Genomic DNA, 20,312 nt, shown 5'->3' with positions numbered 1-20,312 from the left:
GTATAAACAATTTATAACTATTAAGTATACTATAAATCTATAAATTAATCGAGCTGCATAACAAATGGTCACGTATGTCATGTGATTCTTATTAGGATGTTATATAGGAAAACATTGCATTTTTTCATAGTTATAGTAGAGTGAATAGGAAATTTAAAAATACGAGGATGAGATTAAATTTAATATTGTTTTCGATACAAATTAAAATATTTTCATGGTATTAAATATACAAATCTACATACAAATTAGGATTTCTTGTACTTTTTGTTCACTAATGTTTTATACAAATGTACAAATAAAAACAAAAAATATACGTTATATTTTGTACACAAGAACATATATAATTTTTATTAATACGGCATTATTGGGTGCTCGGTAGGCAATTGCCCATTCGACTCCCTAGCCAGTACATCCCTGAGTACTACAATAATTGTAACAATTATTGTTAACAAATTCATACGGGACAGATATAGTGTTTCTTAGTTTCGAACGCACCAATAACAAAAGACCCAAGCAGGTGAAAAGTAGCGAATTATTTTATGTCACCATTGACTTTGTTATTTTCAACGCACCCTTGGACGGTACCCGTCCGCGTTTAAACATTATCGTCTGAGCGCTAATAATACATTGTTATATATTATAATAATGATTTTTTTACAAACCACTAGAGTTTCTGTATTCGTAATTGTCTATATCCGGACTCGTTGTGTTATCTTTGAATACGTCATGTTTGATCATGTTTGAAAACGCGTTGAAAGTCGCTTGAAGCGCAGGTTCGATGCCGAAACCGCCGGCACTGCTAGAACTGCTCCGCCGACGTCGTGTATGCATACCAGTTGATTTCGATTTTCCTTTGAGAGGAATCCCGTCGACTGCATCGTAGCCATAACACTTTGTAGTATCCAAACTCAAATTGAACTGAAATGTACAGAATAATATTTTTTAAATGCAAATAATGATTATGGATAAGAATGTAACAATAATACTGCATTATCGTTTATTGCGTTCTTCAGCGGATATCGATTAAACATTTTTTTTTCAAACTTTTCATATCCGTGAAACAATGACGATTTGAAATGAAAGTAATGAATTATTTGTGAATTGAATATTAAAAAAAATTACCTCAAACCATAATCGACATTTAGACACCAAGAGATTATGATTTGTCTTTTATGTACATATTAACAGTTTTATATATATTGAACAATTATCGCATTGAGAAGTAGTATATAACATCTGTGTATAGCTATAGCTTGTTTCATTTTTAGTACAGCGGGCGATTGAATTGTTAGAATACAAACTAAGGGCGCATAAGGGTGTCGTTTGTAGACATGATTATGATGCTGAGTGTTCATGAAGCCAGTATACATTCGTACACTATGTATCGTATATATTATTGCGTGACACGTACGCGTTTCCTGCGGGTGCTGGCACTCGTGTCGGTGGATGAAGCTCGGCTCCTCGAAGTCCTGGGCGGGAACGCGTCTTGCCCCGACATGGACGTGATGCTGGAACTGTTCCTGGGGTACAGCGGTGTGGTGACCAGACGGTTGGAGAGCAAACGGATCAACAACACGGGGTCCACGGCGCTGGCGGCACATGCAACAAACGTCTGCACGAACAACGAGGAACGCACGTCCGTCGGGTACTTCCTTTCATCGAGTTTTTCTAGAACAAACCAGACCGTCACGACCGTTGTAAACGATAACGAATCGGTCGTAGCCCACGACCGTGGTTAGAAATTAACGTTTCGTCCAAGCCAGAGGTGGAACCAGGAATTTTTACGCCCGGCGAAAATGTTAAAATTACGTCCTATCATAGATCAATAATCAAGTACTCTTATCGAGAATTTTTTTTTAATAATAAATATACAATCATACTTATTGAGTTTTAACTTAATATCAGTATTTAACAAAGTTAAAAATATCAAATAAGTTGTTAATAATTACAAAAATCACACCCTTTACAATTTTACACCCGGGGATGAATCCCCGTCTTCCACCCCCTAGTTCCTCCCCTGATCTTAGCACCCGAATTCGCGCGAGCGATGTCGCGAACACGTGGACGGGAAAAAACTGTAATGTACGTATTGTGCGGATTGGAAAACCGACGTCATCAATCGGCACATCAAGGGTTTCTGAAACGATTTTTCCGGGAGCCCCATCACAGAGTTTTGTCGAATTGGCCTGGCCTTAAAGGGGTCAAACATTTATCGTTACCGAACCACCGGTTTATTGAATTGAATTCGTATTTTATTGACTTGATTGCGGGCAACTATTTTAATTATCAAAAATTTGCGCATAAAAAAATAATGTCTTCAACAACAACACTTATGTTGCGAATATTAAAACATAGCCTACAGTTAGTGACAGTATCGCGTTTTATATAATGTATCAAACAAATTATGAGGAGTTAAAAAGTTCAGTTTGGTCAGGGACGATATTCTCAAAGTTATTCGCATAAAATTACAGTTTACATTTAAATATAATAGTATTTATATGGGAATATCAATAAGAATATATCACAAGTTAAATATATGAAAATAAACAATCCTAAAACAAGTCCTAAATAGACTCTGGACCCTGAACATGGCAGTGTGATCAGGCAGCAGACTAAATTTAATATAAAGTTACCGATCAGATTTAATACAATGCTCGTGATTCACTGCGGCTGCGCATTGTTTCAATAAAATAAAATGTATTTTCTATGTTTATGTGAAATTAAAAATACATTCAAAAATAATTTTTCATACCATTATTCTCCAAGAGACTATATGATTTCCCGTTCAATGCCCAGTGTAATGTAAATACTTCAGATGGTGTAGTATTCTGATTCAATGATTGCTAAAAACCAATATCATTTCAATTATTTTCCTCTTATACAATAATATAATTAAAATTAAAATTAATAATAATCAATGTATACATTTCTATTAAAAAACAAGTAATGGTATTTTAAAATTTAATTTATAAGTTTGATAATTTAAATTTTATACAATTAATAAGTGATCGTTTAAAATGATTGTTCCGATTAAACGAATATCAACCAATTCTATTCAATGTGAATTACTTATTGATTTTAACTTAATTAAACACAAAAATGTATGCATGTTAAACCATCATTGTAAGGTAAGTATTGATTTAAACTGAATTAAAAAAGTTACGTTTCATAATAATGAGATAAGAATTTGACTCACCTCGATTTCTTTTAATACATTTATAATTGCTGTTTCTATTGACACACCTAACAGCTTTGACTGATCGGATGATAATACATAACTCGGAGATAATGATGTCACTGAAATATAATTGTCTTCGTGTGTTTTAAATATAGGAAGTTGTGGTTGTAGATCTATAAAAATATAATTCAACGAAAAATCAATTTCAGAGATTATAACCTAATAAAATTACATTTAGTCAAAATATTCAACAAAAAAAAAAAAAAAAAAGTATAAAAAATATTTTAACTTTATACACAGAGATATTTTTGTTGTCTAAAACTTATATTATGACAAAATTAATCAACAAATCAGACGTTCCAGATGGAGAAAATTTCGTAAATCAATATTTTATTTACGATCATAGAATTTCAATTTCAGAACAATACTACTGATGTTTTGTTTAACTAATGTTTTGTTTCGACCGTTTTATACTATGGAGATTTAAATAAAAACTTACCTTGAAACATATCGAAAACAGAAATGTTAATTCGATATGAGAACCCTAAATACACCAACACTCTAGCCGCATGGTGTTTCACATAGCGACCGTATTTGTCACTGTGATTCGTATAGTACCATTCATCAGATGGAAGTAGTAGTTGATTCAAAACGTTGGGAATATCTCGATCTATCAACTCTTTGTGATGTTTTGTATTCAATGCAATAGACGCTACGATTTGCAACACCAACACGAGTAGTTGCTGAAATTGGGAAATACATATGTAAATAAAATTGATGACTATTGACTGTATATGTGTACATATATATTTATTTATTTACTTATCTAATTCATTTATTTTAGTTTTATTTTCAAAAAAAAAAAAAGAATGGGTCCCACTGAATGTGTTAATATGGAGGTCCATGAGTTCATAATTAGTATAACATTTTACATTTCGTTTTTTTAAAGCTATTTGTATTAAAATAATTTTGTAAAGAGAGAAAATATATTATTGTATAGGATTTCTAATAATTTATAAAACATATTAAAATTACGTTTAATCATAAATATTCTTTATACTACGTATTTGTTGATTTATATAAATTGTTGGAAAGAAATACGTTGTATAGAACATTTAGATCACAACCGTTTGTGAACTAATAATTATTGTACATTATACTGCAAATATCCGAAAAACCAAAGAAAATTCCATAGTAAATATCAACATTAGAATAATATTGTATTGTATTAAACGTTATTGTATTAAACTTTATGCGTGATAACTAACCGGATCGTTGGTAGATTCTAACGAAGCAGCCAATATCTTTAGTTGCGGTTCCTTCACCAGTTCACTTTTCACCTCCTCATTGAGCGACATGAACAGCAAAGTCCGAGCGCTCAATATCTGTAAGCAGTGGTAACTGCATTGACTGGATCTAAATGGCAAAAAAATAAGCACGTCGATAATTCGCAGGTGGGAAAAACAGGAAAATTTCAACGAAAAAATACATAATAATATATATATTGTATTATCAACCTTGCGAACCCGTATGCACGATAATATATTTTATTGTTTAATGTAAACTGTAATAAAAATAATAATAATATATGGCTACTACGACGGACCTGTGGCTCGGTGAGCATAGACGTTTACTTCCAATCACTCTTTTGTACAGAGTGAGCGAGTTGTGCAACACGTTGATAATCGATAAAACGTTTGTGTCGGATAAAATTCCTGAAATAACAATAATCGAATCATTGTGTTTGATTAATGGCCACGTTAGGCACGTAGTTTTCTCGAAACCAATGCGCGTAAAATATTACAGAAATACTATAATAGTGGGTAGGAAAATTTATGTAATGTACCGATCACGCTTTCGCTGGTGTTCTTGTTTGTTTTCAAGTTTCCTGCCTTGGCGCTGAATGCCTGTTCACCGATGAAGTACCGCCACATCGAAGCGAATTTCTTGTTGGACCCCATCACTTTCGTTTTATCGTCGCCAAAAAGAGATTCGTCCTTGTTCGATTTGTACTTGTTCATTCTGAAAATTAAATACACGTATACCACGTATATAATTTAATATAATTGCTAATACTGAAAACGACGCCAAAGAAATTTTAATGTAGTTCTATATGGAATAAGTAATTAAGTTTCTGTCCCTTTCGAGTTCAATCGTTTAAACATTTTCGACGTAAATTAAAACTTTTGCATTTTTCTTTTTCACATTAATTTTATTTTTAATAGTTATTAATAATAATTTTTATCCAAGCGAATAAAGCCACACATTTTGGTAAAATTTGACACGGAACAGATTGGGCACTGGAATGGACACTTAAAAGAAAAGAAACATTATCAGCATGACTGTGACTGTAGAATTACGCTTTATACTCGTAGTAGTTTTTTTCAGAATTTTTCGTTCGTTTTATTTGTAAATAAAATATTTATAAAATAAATTACATAGGTCCTTACAGTTTGCCATGTTAAGCCAAAAAAACGTTTATTTATTTATACGTCGACGACCTCAACCAATACTAAAACATTTGTTAGGTACCTAATCAATCTTCTGTTTTGCATAAATGTACACAGTATATATTCACTATTTTAAAATAAAGGAAGAATCAAAACATTTTATATTTTTATATTTAAAAGCAAAATGTTATCATAAATAATTAAAAATTAATAACCAATTCAATGAATGACGTGATTCAAAGCAAATATTATTAATATAGCTCATTCAAATACCAGGTATTTAACTAACTTTTACTAAACATTTTTATTACATTCGACTATTTATTATAAATTTAATATTCATTATTAATATTCTCATAAATTAAAATCGTGTTATAAACATGGGCATTGAATTTTGTAAATATATTTTAATGTTAAGAGAAATAACATTTTTTGTATTTTATTTTTCTATTTGATCTTTTATTTTTTAACTGCAAATCTAATTTTGTTTAGTGTATTTTTAAATGGTAAAAATGAATTTGCAACCGAAAGTATTTTGTTTGTTTACAAAAATTTGATTTATGAGACATTATCGCAGCTTAACGTATGTTATACCTAATTATGTTTTAATCATTAAGCACATTGGAAATAATTTTGTAATGGTTACAATGACAATTTTGGAGTACGGACATGGCCAGTAACTTTATAATTTTAAGTCCCCCTTTTGTTGCTAATTTAAATGTTTATGTGAGTTGCTCTTCTACTTGAATTTCTTGTAAATAACATACTTTCAAGTTATAGATTTCATATTAAAGTAATGTTCATTAAAATATAATATATTCTTGTATGTAGTTTGTCTTACATAACACTCACACAGAATAAGTGCAATTAAACCAATATTTTTGTGGATGCACAAACTTTGAAAAGCTCAATAACTTATAGAGGCTTTTCCTTCACCGCTATCCACCCTTCACTGAATATTTTATAATAGTACCTTGGAGGGCACATTTTAAGTTTGGGGTGCGCCTGTCCATTGTACATCCCCTTTGTTGTGTCAATGCCACTTAGTAGTCTAGTACTATATCAGGTGAATAATACGTGCAAAAAAACGAGGATTCAAAGTGGATAATAAAATGTTTATGCTTATATTCTATAATCGATAGGAATCGTCGAAAATAGCAGTGTCACATCAGAAATAGTGCAGTATCTTTTTACCACTTACCAAAGCCATAATTTCCTGCTTAATTCGAATTATAACAATAAAACATTTTCATACCTCATCATATATAAATATTAACTTGCTTTTGTTTCACGTTTAAATGTACCTAAGTTACTACATCGTGATATAGTGCTAATTGGTTTTTTACATTTTCTTGAAGTCGAACCACACATCTATCTGTATTTAACTAATAATAAAATATGATAAAATAATATACATATATATCTTCTTGTATCCTACCCTATGGTTGATTTAACTGTCGGACACGCACCGTCCACTTTTTACTACTTCCAGCACTAACCTCTTTAGTTCCATATACTTTGACAGTTCAGCTTCGGAGATTATTTGCCGACCATTTAAGTTCTCGAACGTATTCAGTATCTCTCAACTTCAATTTTCGCTTCTTTTATTTAATTAACTAGTTAATTTTTATACCTCAATTTGTGACCAATCATGTTCTGTCATCTTGCTTTGATGGTCTGTCTGCGTTCATTTATTTTACTGGGTATGATTTCGTTGATACGGTGTTCTATCAAACTCACTTACAGCATTCTTTTCCAATATCATATTTTAAAGCTTTCGAGGATTTGTTGATTTGCCATATTTAGTATCCAGCTTCCGCATCCTTATAGTACCACACTCCATACGTATTATTTTATGAAGCGTTTTCTCACCCGCTTCTTTACCTTAGACTACTGGGACTTAAAAATATTTTCTTATTTATGAAAGCTGACTTTGCCTGTGTGATTCTGGATATTATTTTCATAATTATGCCTAGATATTAAAAATGTTACCTTTGTTCAACTAGCCAATTTTTTGCTTGGATATTAATACTATGAATTCTAATTGTTGACACATAATGACTTAAGTTTTTTCTAATTCATAATCATCTCAAAGTTTCTGATTGATCACTTATTAACATTAATATAGACAAGCATAACAACTTTAAAACAAATAAATTTGTTCATAGTAAATAAAAAATTGGGATTCTATGTTTCTTGTGGCAAGTGAAAAATAAAATAGTACGAATAGTAGGTCTCGAGATTTAAAGAATACACAGATACTATGTCAAAAATTAAGAAATATTACAGCTTCCGGTAGGATTTGCTACCTGGCAACTAAGAAGCTAGTTCACCACTGGGGTCTTATTTTAGAACCACAAATCACATTTTATTATATTTTTGTTTTTATATAATATTTGTTTATAAAATTGAACAATATGTAGAACCGTTTTTGAACAGAGTTAAAATGTGCATTAATACAACAAAAATAAAGTATACTTTTACAATATTAAATAATTATTTGGATTAAAAATCTGGAAATGTATTAAAATTATTTTACTAAGATCGATTTAAAAATGTGAAATCATTATAAATATAAATCATATTATAGTTAAAGTTAATAAGGTATATTCAATCTAAAAATAACGTAGTTTGTTTTTAAATTATTCTAACTTTTTAAAAAAATTTATGAATGAAAAGATTAAATATAATATTTTATATTTTTAAAAATGATATAAGTATTACATACTAATTTTTAGAAACTTAAAAACATAAATTAATAATCAAATCGATTGAAGAATTTTTAAATAATCGATTCACACTATGCATGTTTCACGTTTCGCGTTTTTCGTTTAAAAAAGTAAGTTAGTGTTTAGTGTTTAATTCAGTTTTCAGTTGACTGTTATTTAGTACGTTTAATTTATGTCAACATAGAGATTGTTTGTTCCTATTTATTTAAATAAAAATTAATTATTAGTGATAAAAAAGTTGAATTACTAATTGCCAGGTCAATTTATATTATAATGAGTTAAAAACTAAAAAAAAAAAAAAAATACAGATATGGTGAACTCTGCACAATGATAATTGATAATATTCGTTTATCTATATCTTATATCTAATTCAATTTATAATCAAGTAATATTATGAACCTCCTGGTTACGAAAACATATGGAATCCGAAATAACGCGAAACTATGCGTAACACAACGAAACGCCATAAAACAATCAGTAACTATTTTTTTGTGCACTTTGATTTCATTAATTTACCGCCTCGCTCGTGAAACACTGCAAAACAGTTTTTACGATAAGTTTTTCAAGAAAAAGCTATACACACTATTTACGAAATTAAACAAAAACGTGAAAATTCGAAAGGCGAATCGCTAAACATGCATAGTGTGGAGTGACCTTAAAAAAAATAATTTATCGGTAAACAATTTAGAATTTTAAAAATGTAATTTCAACACTCCAAAATGAACAGGATTTCCTTAAAAATGCATTTAAAATTCTATGAACCATGGATTTTTTTAATTATAGTAATGCTCGGTCCTGTATAGACGTGAGTGTATGCTTATGCGTTTATAGTAAGGTGAATATCCGGCATCTAATGTCCATATGTTGCTAGTATTTTCTATACATTTGAATTTTAATTATTTAATATTCATTACATATTTTAATCGTAATATACTTTCGTAAGAATATAATACTTTAATATTTGAATATTGTTATTAATTAAAAATAAATTAAAGATAAGTAAATAAATTGATATTATGAATACAATAATAAATTATTATGAATACAATGTCTTGATTTTAAAACTTGGTTACTCCAAAATATTTTTACAAACTATAAACTATTACAGTAATTCAAAATGCAATGAGCAATTATTATAGCCAAAATGTCTAGAACTTAAACTTTTAGTAACATTGGCATTATCTTGTCAAAAGTGAAACGTAAGAAAACTTAAAAAAAAAATTTCTACGTTATCCAGTTTGATGTTTTAAATTAATTGTTTATCGAAAAATAACAAAAAGTGATAAAAAAAATAATAATAATACGTTGGGTCGTTTTACTAAACAATATATTATGTTAAGTGATAAATTTATTTTGATGAGACTTACTCTGAAATGTAGTGAGGATGATGTAAATAATCCGATTCGACAGCTTTGATAAAAGTCACATTATATTGTACGGAAATATCAATAACTCTATTGATTATTGCCATCGCTGTGAACTGCACATGATGAATTCCTTGAAGCGCGTTTAAACATACTTTCATAACAGAACAAAGGACTACGCTTAGCTCTTCTTTCTTTCCTTGTTCTCCGAATTCCTTAACAGCCACCTGAATTACGTTTAAAAATATAAATACATAATTCAGTTCAAATGAAATAACTATTTAAATAAGTATAGGCATAGATATATAATTAATGGATGTATTAAAATGTAATTAATTGTATTATAAATAAGATTAAATAGTTATTGCTAATTATAATTATAAATACTTAAGATGGCACAAATAAAATTCAAAATGTATTTGCTTCGAATATTATTCATTCTGAGTATTCAATGTTCAAATCAGGCATTTAAAGTAACAAATAAAAGTTTTCTCAGAAGTGCTTTTGACAAATAAAATGTCAATAAAATAGAGATTCTGAAGAATTTTATGTGCATAACATTAGTGATTTATACATAAAGGTAAGTAAAGGTAACGTTATTTGATCAAAACTTATTTATGAATTTTCACTAACTTAACCTAATCTTTTTTCAATAATTTGTTATGTTTAGTACAGTTTATTAAAATTATCAGATGTAATATTAATTAATTCTTAAAACGTCACAATGTATCAAAGAATAAAATGCTCGTCAATTTTCATTATTTATATTAATTATAATTAAAATTTAAATATAATTGAAATTAAGGTGAATTACAGAAGTTAGATGAGATACAGTGTAAGGCACAATTTATTGAAGATATAAATTAATTAATTTACAAATTTTAAATTGGTAGTTTTGAAAAATGATTCTGGGCGAGTACGGAAGATGAATTAGCCTTTATGCCTAAAGACAGTTAATACTACTATTATATTTCTATATTAGTGGAAGTATCATATTTCGTTAATTTGTAATATTTAGTTGGATCATAATAGAAATAACAAAAAAAAAAAATTCGATATTAGTCATATTTTATTTTATTGATTTCATTAATTCATTAATTCATTAATTATTATAGTAGGTATATAATACCAGGTTTATTGTTCAGTAAATTTTTTAGTCCTTTCTAATATATTTTAATAGCTAATATCATTAAATATAAATTTGTTGGAGTATCCGATTAAAAAAAAAAAAATGTTCGTTATTTTGTGTTGATAAAAAAATATTTGCAACTTTCCAGAATAACTTTTATTTTATTTATTAAATTGAAAAACTAATGAAGAAATCTTTATTGAAATTTCAAGTCTAAGAAGTATTAAATTAAAAAAAAATGTATGCATTTTTAACTGAAAAAAGGATACTTTAACCTCGAATCTTGATCACATTTATTTGAATTATTTTTTAATATTATCTTAGATAAATATTGATAGAAATCATTGATTTTATAATATACAAATACGCCATCTAATTGTTAAAGTAAGTAGCAGCTACAGAAATGCTGCCACTATATGTCGCTACAGTCGTTTACAATCAACTTGATACATTAAGTTTTTATTAATGAAATGGAAAGCAGTTGTTTCTATTATTGAAAGCCTGATTTTATCTAGATGAATACAAACGATTACAGCGACGTCTAATAGTTGCATCCATGTAGACACTACCAATTTTTAAAATAGGATGTGGTATCTGTATAATATTACATCAATGATAAATATTTTGTTTTGAACATTTCAAATTTTAAAACTAGATATTCTGCCGATATTTTTACATTTATCATTTAGACTTTTATTTTCATGACGCCGCAACAGATTATAATTACAGCAATATTTTTGAATTAAAAAATCAATCGTTTTCAAACTTTTCAAACCGCAGTTAATCGATAAAAGGTATTCAAATTTAGAAACATTTATATTTCTAAATACAGCAACAACAAAATGAAACGTGGGAAAAATGTTATTTATGAATTAATATATAATTGATATGTATCTAAAAATTTTTCGTTCAACCATTACTAAATAAACTGCTGAATGACGAATCTCTGCGTAATAAAATCAACGATTATATACAATAAAACAGTATGTTGGAGCTTGAAGAGTAATTATAATTAACAATAGTTTAGATAAATGATTGATTGGAATTCAGCATAAATTACCATATTTTGTGAGTTATTACATAATTTGAAAAAAAGTATAGCATTTTATCGACAGTAATTATAATAAAATAAATTTTTGAGAATAACTAAAAAGATATTTAAATTGTTTAATTCAATATTACTTGAAAGGCTGCTATTTTTACAAACTATTACAAATAATATTGAATATGAACTTAAAAAATAACGCACCAAATACGTAAACGGATTAAAAGAAAACCATTTATAGCTGTTCCTTCTTTTAAACTAAAAATCATCTCCTAAAGGCAGATACTCATAACACATAGAAAATATTCTTACAAAATGAGTGTAATGCAAGCGTATAATAAAACAACTGTAAATACAATATGGATGTTCCTTTTACCGATGTAATTAAATTAATGAGGTAACACCATTTTATTAGCAATTTACACTTGAAATAATTTATTATAATACTATATTAACCATAGAAAAAAGTGAAAAATATAATTTAAATACAAATAATGATTTTTATACGCTACTACCACAAAATTAAAAAATATCGTATTTACCAACAATTTTAGATAACTACAACTTACGTTCAAAATCGTCTTGAGTAGAGTGCATATATGACGTAATGACAGATCATAGTTAGCTTCTAAATATTTCAATATGTTCACAATATAATTGTTTAATCCATTTAAAATGAAACCCAAGCACTCCACATTACCAGAAAGATGTGAAATTACTTGAAACTTTCTTTCAATATTGTATAATTTTAATGCTTTTGAATTTTTATGTTTAATACCTGTCAAAAAAAAAAAAAAAAAAACATTAATTTAATCGAAATGACTACGTTTATCAACTGAACATCATTCCGAAATAAACACGTCTCAAATAGTACTATTGTTTATCCTGAACATACTAATATAGAATAAAACATATAATAATTCTTAACTTATTGGGTAGATCCTTATTTCGCATGGATGTCAAAACACTTTTTATGAATACTTACAAGAGGATTCTTTTTTTCTTTTTTTTTTTTTAGTAAATTATATCATTATCTAATATATTGTTTTGATTTATACACTACAGTAATTGTATTAGTGCTTAAATTATTAAAACAAATTATCAAATTATTTATTTTATGCAAAGTAAACTATAAAATATTTGAATGCTAATTAATAAAAGATAGATATTTTCTTAAAATATACTTCTATATAGTGAACTAATTGCTCTAAAAGCTAAATGCAAAATTGTCTTTTAATTAAAATTCAGATTCAGAATAAATATGCTGCTCATGATTTATATTATTTAATAGTCACAAGGTAAAAAATTACATTAAACACTGGCATTTTTGTATGAGAGTCCTTATTTTTTTTAACATTAAACATAGGTTTTACTAATTATTAAATACAAATAATATAATATTAACTGTTTTATCAAAAATTATAAAAAATATTCATAAGTATAATATAGACAGTACTTTAAATTTAAAAATGTTATATTAGATTTTATTAACTGCATCGCATTAATCTTCCAAACAAATGAATTTCAAATTCATAATATCGATAGTAAAAAGTATGATAAATTAATGGTAGTAATGTTAACATATTGAAAATAAAATGTATACTCATTATATACAGTATACAGCTTGCTTTAAAATGTTTTATTACTTATAAAAATTAAAACTTAATTATAATTATTATTACTAATTGCATACCTAATAATTAGGTTATAAAAAAAGTTTTTTTTGAAACTTCTTATGTCTTAATTAGAAATGTTTTTAATTTAAATAAAATAAATAACATTAGTAATTTCAAATGGATTCTTATTTTTAAAATCCTTCTTAATCCTTGGATGTAATGGTAAGAACGAGAATGTGAAATTACCTACCAGTATCAGAGATAATTATTTTGTTACATTTACTGTTAATTGTATTATATAATTATCTTAATTATTAATATTTAATTTATGAAGTGTAAAATTAATAAGTGTACAAAAAAGTTAATAACTCAAGTTTAAAATATCACCACTAAAATAATTTTGGTGGTGATATTTTAAAATAATTTAATTTAAATTAACAATGATTGTTTTTAATAAAATGTCGCGCCTTTAACTACTTAATCTTTAACTACTCATATAAATATTGAATCAAAATTTTAATAATGTTAACATTACAATATTTTTCTTATAAATTCTATTTTATTAACTTAAACAAAAGAAAATATATTTTATTTGTTTGGAAAAACATGCTATTTATATGTATTCGGTATTGACATAGTTTCATGAATGGAATGTACTCCAAGGATTTCATAAATTAAAGTGTAAGGATAATGTAAATTTTATTACTGCAAACATTTTAAATTAGTAAATCTTCGTCAGACATAATATTTAATTTTGAATCATAAGTTTTTTGGGATTTACCTCAAAAAAAAAGTTCTAATTAACCTTATGATCAAAACATAGAAACGTGTGTATACATTGTCAATATGAAACGTAAATAGATTCGCTTAAGTTGTGGATGGGTTTTATTGGACCCTGATTTTTTATAAAAATTCATATTGTTTAATATTTAACATAAATAAATACAAGAAAAAAATGTTGGTAAACTTCTACGTAGAGGATTTTAGTGTCTTACCGTAATCGTAAACACTAGTTTTCATGTCGCACTTCGTTTTGTTAGATTGCAATGTCGCATGAGTACGTACTTCATCCTGTTTAGCATATAAACAGAGTACCATTATTAAACAGTATACATTGAAAGTACATATAATTAAAATAGGCGATAGTTAGTTCATAAAATAAAATTATATATTAAAGGAAAATGAATTGAGTAATTTTATTATACTTATAATATACTTATTTTTATTATATTCTCACATAAAATTTAAGTTTTAAATATTTCTTATATATAAATCTAATGATACGTATTAGTAAACACATACAACTCTCATTTTATTCTAATGAAAATATAATAGTGCTAGAGTTTAGATAGTTTGCATTTTACACAGAATATTTTTGGTAAAATTAATAAGAAATTTATATTTTCAAATATAATTGTATTTCTTACGATTAATATCGATGGATTGAAATATCAAATAATACTTTTGAAAATTTAGTTGTGTAAAACCACGAAAATAGGACTTTATTGAAAACGTAGCCCATTTTGTCAACTTTTTTCTATTGGATTATATTTATATTAGAAATGCATTGTAGTTTAGAAAAAATGAGTTTTGATTACCTGTTCAATAAATTATATTAAACGTCATATCGAAGATCCGATAAGTAGGGTTTTCAATATTTATATTGTTGAAAATAATAATAACATTAATAACGTTTATATTATCTAGCATACATAATACGATATATTAATCGATACAACGTATTACAGCGTGTTACTCTTATTCACGTGTTCCCTTTGTCTCGACCTATCCTATAAAGTGTACTCTCTGATGACCATTTTGAGTTCACATTTATCCGCTACCCGCACGCAATGGCATCAGTTTATCGTTTATAAACATTGTCACCGATATCGTATTAACACATGCACACACATTTCGAGCAGAATGCATCGTGATGGTTAGCCAAAATTAATTGAATTTTAATCAACAACAGGCCAGTTTAAACGTCACATCATTTGGGTGCATGTAGGTGACACGTGAAATCTACATCGAGCATCCAGTAGTCAATGCGAGTGTCATAACAGTTGACCATCAGTGAAAAATCTTGTCATGTTCTACAATTATATCTATCATTATGACTCTGATCATGAACGTGTGTACGTATGCTCATAGAGGTTTAATTATTTTTACTATACGATATTTCATATCAACCTGTTTGCCCAATATTGCGGGTTAGCTCGACATTTAATTCAACGACAAAGCATATGGAATCGAAATTGTATGCAAGCTCCGACGGATGCCATCCGTATATGTTGTCTCCGTCTTACAAACGTGCAATAAGGTAAGTCTATGACCAATTTTCAACTTTCCACTTCACTAATAGAATAAACTGATCTTATTATCTAACTTCAAGAAAAGAACATTATTCACGTTTTATTTTTGTTTTTACGATACTTTGTAAGCCAAGATAAAGTAAAAATATAAAAGTTTAAAAATAACTCATAACTTAGTATAAAATTAAGGTATCGTGAAAAATCTACACGCACGGAGACACAGTTAATATGTTACGCGCCACGTGCTTTACACGATTTACCGCACGAGCAATAATATTATGATTTCACTCACAATCTTTAACTAGCTAGTTATATTTATATCCGAGCATCCGAGTTGGGTCCGAGCACTAGGGGCTTATCACAGGTAGTGTACTAATTTGGTCCCGGATTTTTATAGGTGCTACACTATTTGGATCCTGAATTATTTTAGGCATTACACTAGTTCCTGAATATTTTTTGGAAAGTGCTACATTATACTAACATTTTCCTTCCCATTTTAACAGATTTAGGACTGCTTATGATCTATTTAGACCACAGGTATGATTAAAAATGTTTTTTATAGCTTTTTTTTTTCTTTTTTTAGTTTCTAAAAAACAAAAAAAACTATAAAAAACATTTTTAAGCATACCTGTAGTCTAAATAAATCATAGACAGTCCTAAGTCTGATAAAATGGGAAGAAAAATGTTAGTATAATGTAGCACTTACCAAAAAATATTCAGGAACTAGTGTAGTACCTATAAAAATCCAGGACCCAACTAGTGTAGTAATTTTAAATTCGGGATCCAATTCGGATGCAGCTATTTATATTATTTATTCACCCTATCGGGACTGTCAAAATAGGTATTCTGTTAGAGTATAAAAATTACTAACGGAAAACCATGTTTGATCGGAATGTTAGGCAAAATAAAAAAGTCATGTATATTTAAATAGTTTATGAAGGGATTATATACAATAATTACCTTTGAACACAATGTTTGGAAATATATACAACCGGAGTTTCGACTTTCGATATGGGTGTGGTACCTACTATATTATATTACGACTTTACGAGTATTACAAGGAACATCCTCTTTCCATCGCGTGTCTTGCAAATAGTAATAATTAGTGTTATTATTTTCATTTTCATTTGACGAATAATTTGATTCCAAAGACACTATAGCAATTATTATTATTATCATTTTGAACCATTCGTCTGTGCCTTCAATCGGTATTACATTACGATATGTAATTCATTGGATGGATTATCCGTTAAAATTTATTTTGGCATGTGAGTCAAACATTAGACACCGCGAGTGTAGTTAAAAACATAGTATATATTCTATGACCCGTAGTACTGTATAGTATTGTATATGATATCATAACGTTCACAAGTGAATATATATAATATAATATATATGTGATAAGAAGTTAAAATAAACAGATTTAAATTTACGTATTAAATTTGAAAATTAAATCATTATTTACAACCGTTTTAAATGAAATCTGGTTAAAATTTAAATTGTAATACCTATAATATTTCGTTCTTACCGTATCTGGACTCTTATTGCTAACTTTACTCCTGAGCGACCAAATTGATCCAAAGAAATCATCTATGTTATTACTGTGATGTTCTTCTCCACTATCAGTTTGTGTGAATTTCATTCTCCGGAATAATCTCGATGGCAAAGTAGGTAAATCCGTTGGTTTGACCGTTTGCTCGATATTGGCAAAATTATAACGCCATACTCGTTCTAGGGGCAAAGAATAATTATCATTAAAAAAAATTAACAATAATATAGGAAACGTTAATTTGAAAAATATTCAAACAAAAACTGTTGAGGTCAAAAATACCAGGTGTATTATTTTGAATTGTCAATAGTTCAAACAATCTGGTCACGTTTTTACTATCAAGTAGACTTCTTAATTAGGAGTAAAAGTGTGTATATATTTGAAAGCATAGGATTAACAGTTTATTTATAATGGAACACATTTATGTAAAAACTTTATAAGTATGAAAAACTGTTGACTAAATATCTTCGGGATTTTTAAAAAAAGAAAAGCATTCATAAAAATTATGTATAATAATTAGAAATTAAAACTTATAAATTACTTGACTATTTTATAAAAATCAAATATTTTTTTGTGCAAAAATTATAATGAATTCTAGAAAATATTTGAACGCATTAAACCTATTAAACCTATTAATTTAATAATTATAAGTTCACAAATATATTTATTTTTTTAATATTTCAACAAGGGAAATAATAGAATTAAAATATAGAATATTTAGAATAATTTGATTGCATAATTTAAAGAATTTTTATAAAATAAAATGTATTATTTGATCAAGTATTGAATAAATATAATAAATATGTGCATAATTTATAGTAAGTCTACTAATAATTTTATCTAAAAATTATAACTATCAAATTTTATAGGTTAAAATTAGTTGTATTATGTAAATTTTTTTACACGTAATAGCAATTACAATGTAAAGTAGGTGTAATAAATATGAAAGGATCATACTCTTTATAATTTAGTGTTTATCGAATTGTATTTGAGTGTGATTTAAAAAAACAGAAATAATTTTTCCAGATTATGACGAATCCAATTTTTTAGATTATACATCTTAATAAAAATAACAAAGAGTAAAATTTAAATGTGTTTATGTATGATTAATTTATGAAATTGAAGGTGAATTAGTGACATATAATAAAGAAGTAGAAAAGCGTTGACACATGGATGTCAAGTAAACGCTGACAACATATCTATAATAATTCGACTTGACGTCACGTAATAGCATCTATGGCTTTAATTTAATTGTTTTCCATTTATTCAGTGAATTTTATGATTACATTATAAATAATAAAAATAATTCAATGATGTCAAATTTTGCGACTGAATTCTTATCAACTAAAATGTTATTAAATATATATAAATATATTATAAAATAAGATTATCTATTCAAGATCTGAGTATTATGGAAACTTTTTTGTCTAAATAATAGCAATATTTGGTTCTGAAATATATTTACTTGATGGCATTTTGTTATTTATATAAATCACTTCTTTAAATAATAACCTTTATTCAAAGATAATGAAAATAAAAACTGTACGATGTCTTAATGTATACTTACCTATAATCCACAACCTATTAATGAACTTTTACAAACGATTTTTAATAATAACTATTTCAATTATATTGGTTAGCTCAAAAATAATTTTAATGACGTTATACATTTCGGTATTACGAACGAAATGGTAAATAAGTGAATTTTATGAACCAACGAACTCAGTAACCAAATAACTTCACATTGATATAATAGGTACCAGATGATGTAACGCGATTTGGAACACACCATAATTTTTAATGGTCCTATGGCAGTCACCTAGTATATTTACATTAAGCACAGCGTGATATAATTTTAAAAATTTTACGGCATACATTTGAAAGGAGAGAAAAAATATTGCAACGTCTTGGACACGTATAAACAATACGTACGGTTTGAAGTAGGTAGGAAATCCATCAACGGCATGCAAATTTTAAGTGTTGAACGGGCTCAAAAGTATATAAATATCGAAAAAGGTATATCAACAATGTAAGGAATGTGTTCAGACTCTTTCACTGTATAAAACAATACGTGTTTAAGTGTATTGAACACTTTCATGTTATTAAAGCGTTTAAATACAGTCACGCATTATAACTCTGACCTACAAAATATTTATTCAATTATTCTTGAGCTTGAGTGTTAAAGTTTTTTATTTAATATTTCTTATTGTGATTAATTGTCATCTCAGTTTCTAGAATAATTTATCGGTGAGAATGAATCAGATATAATATTGAGCAATATACCTTTGGTGACAGCCGTTGATCCAGATAAAATCTTCCAGCAGTCGTTGATCATGTAAACTTGTATGCGTAATAAAGAGTTAACTATATCCGATGGGCAAATGTCTGTGGTGTTTTTAATGCAAATTTTTGCACCAAACTCGAGAAGGTCCAAAACGCAGTTCCAAGAAATTTCTGGCTGCATGATAGCCAAGTGAAGTGGTGTATTTCCATACACATCCTATAAAATAATAAAACACATATAGTACAAATTGTTTATAAAAAATTATAACGATTGTTGAACAAATATGGACTAATAAATAATGTGTGTTTACATTAAAAATCATCTAACAATGGTTAAAAGTATCATATTTTGTTTTTTTTTTTTATATTTATTGGTATACAAACAATCTGTAAATTATCATTGATAATTAGCATAAGTGATAATAATATTTTTACTTTGACGTGAACATTTTATTTAAATAAATTACATAATAGTAAAATGTTTAGAGATAAAGATTTGAAAGAAAACATTTTTATGGCTATCATAAGCTTAACATTTATAAAAATTAATATTCTATTCTGAGTGTGTTTCATGTTATAGATTATTTTTATATTATATTTTTAAGATTCATAATAATATTATAAATATTTGCAAAATTATTTTAATACGACTTAATG

At 27.3% G+C, this 20,312-nt stretch overlaps 1 protein-coding gene across 1 annotated transcript in view; it reads right to left on the bottom strand.

Annotated features, from left to right (window-relative positions):
* LOC112692993 overlaps positions 1–20,312 on the bottom strand; it is a 348,829-nt gene that overhangs the window by 60,448 nt on the left and 268,069 nt on the right. The window contains exons 11-23 of the mRNA XM_025567839.1: positions 19,656–19,872; positions 17,352–17,554; positions 14,507–14,582; positions 12,465–12,673; positions 9,725–9,948; positions 5,025–5,200; positions 4,785–4,893; positions 4,447–4,594; positions 3,678–3,921; positions 3,197–3,351; positions 2,753–2,843; positions 1,412–1,668; positions 663–918 (exon numbers count right to left, since the gene is read on the bottom strand). Of these exons, the coding sequence (XP_025423624.1) occupies positions 663–918; positions 1,412–1,668; positions 2,753–2,843; positions 3,197–3,351; positions 3,678–3,921; positions 4,447–4,594; positions 4,785–4,893; positions 5,025–5,200; positions 9,725–9,948; positions 12,465–12,673; positions 14,507–14,582; positions 17,352–17,554; positions 19,656–19,872 (2,365 nt within the window). The remainder of the gene's footprint in view (positions 1–662; positions 919–1,411; positions 1,669–2,752; positions 2,844–3,196; positions 3,352–3,677; positions 3,922–4,446; positions 4,595–4,784; positions 4,894–5,024; positions 5,201–9,724; positions 9,949–12,464; positions 12,674–14,506; positions 14,583–17,351; positions 17,555–19,655; positions 19,873–20,312) is intronic.

The sequence above is a fragment of the Sipha flava genome, unplaced genomic scaffold, assembly GCF_003268045.1.
Source record: "Sipha flava isolate LNK unplaced genomic scaffold, YSA_version1 79_pilon_pilon, whole genome shotgun sequence".
In the NCBI taxonomy this organism is placed as follows: Eukaryota; Metazoa; Arthropoda; class Insecta; order Hemiptera; family Aphididae; genus Sipha; species Sipha flava.
Note: the sequence above shows the minus strand (reverse complement) of the source record. Positions and strands in the feature narration are given on the sequence as shown.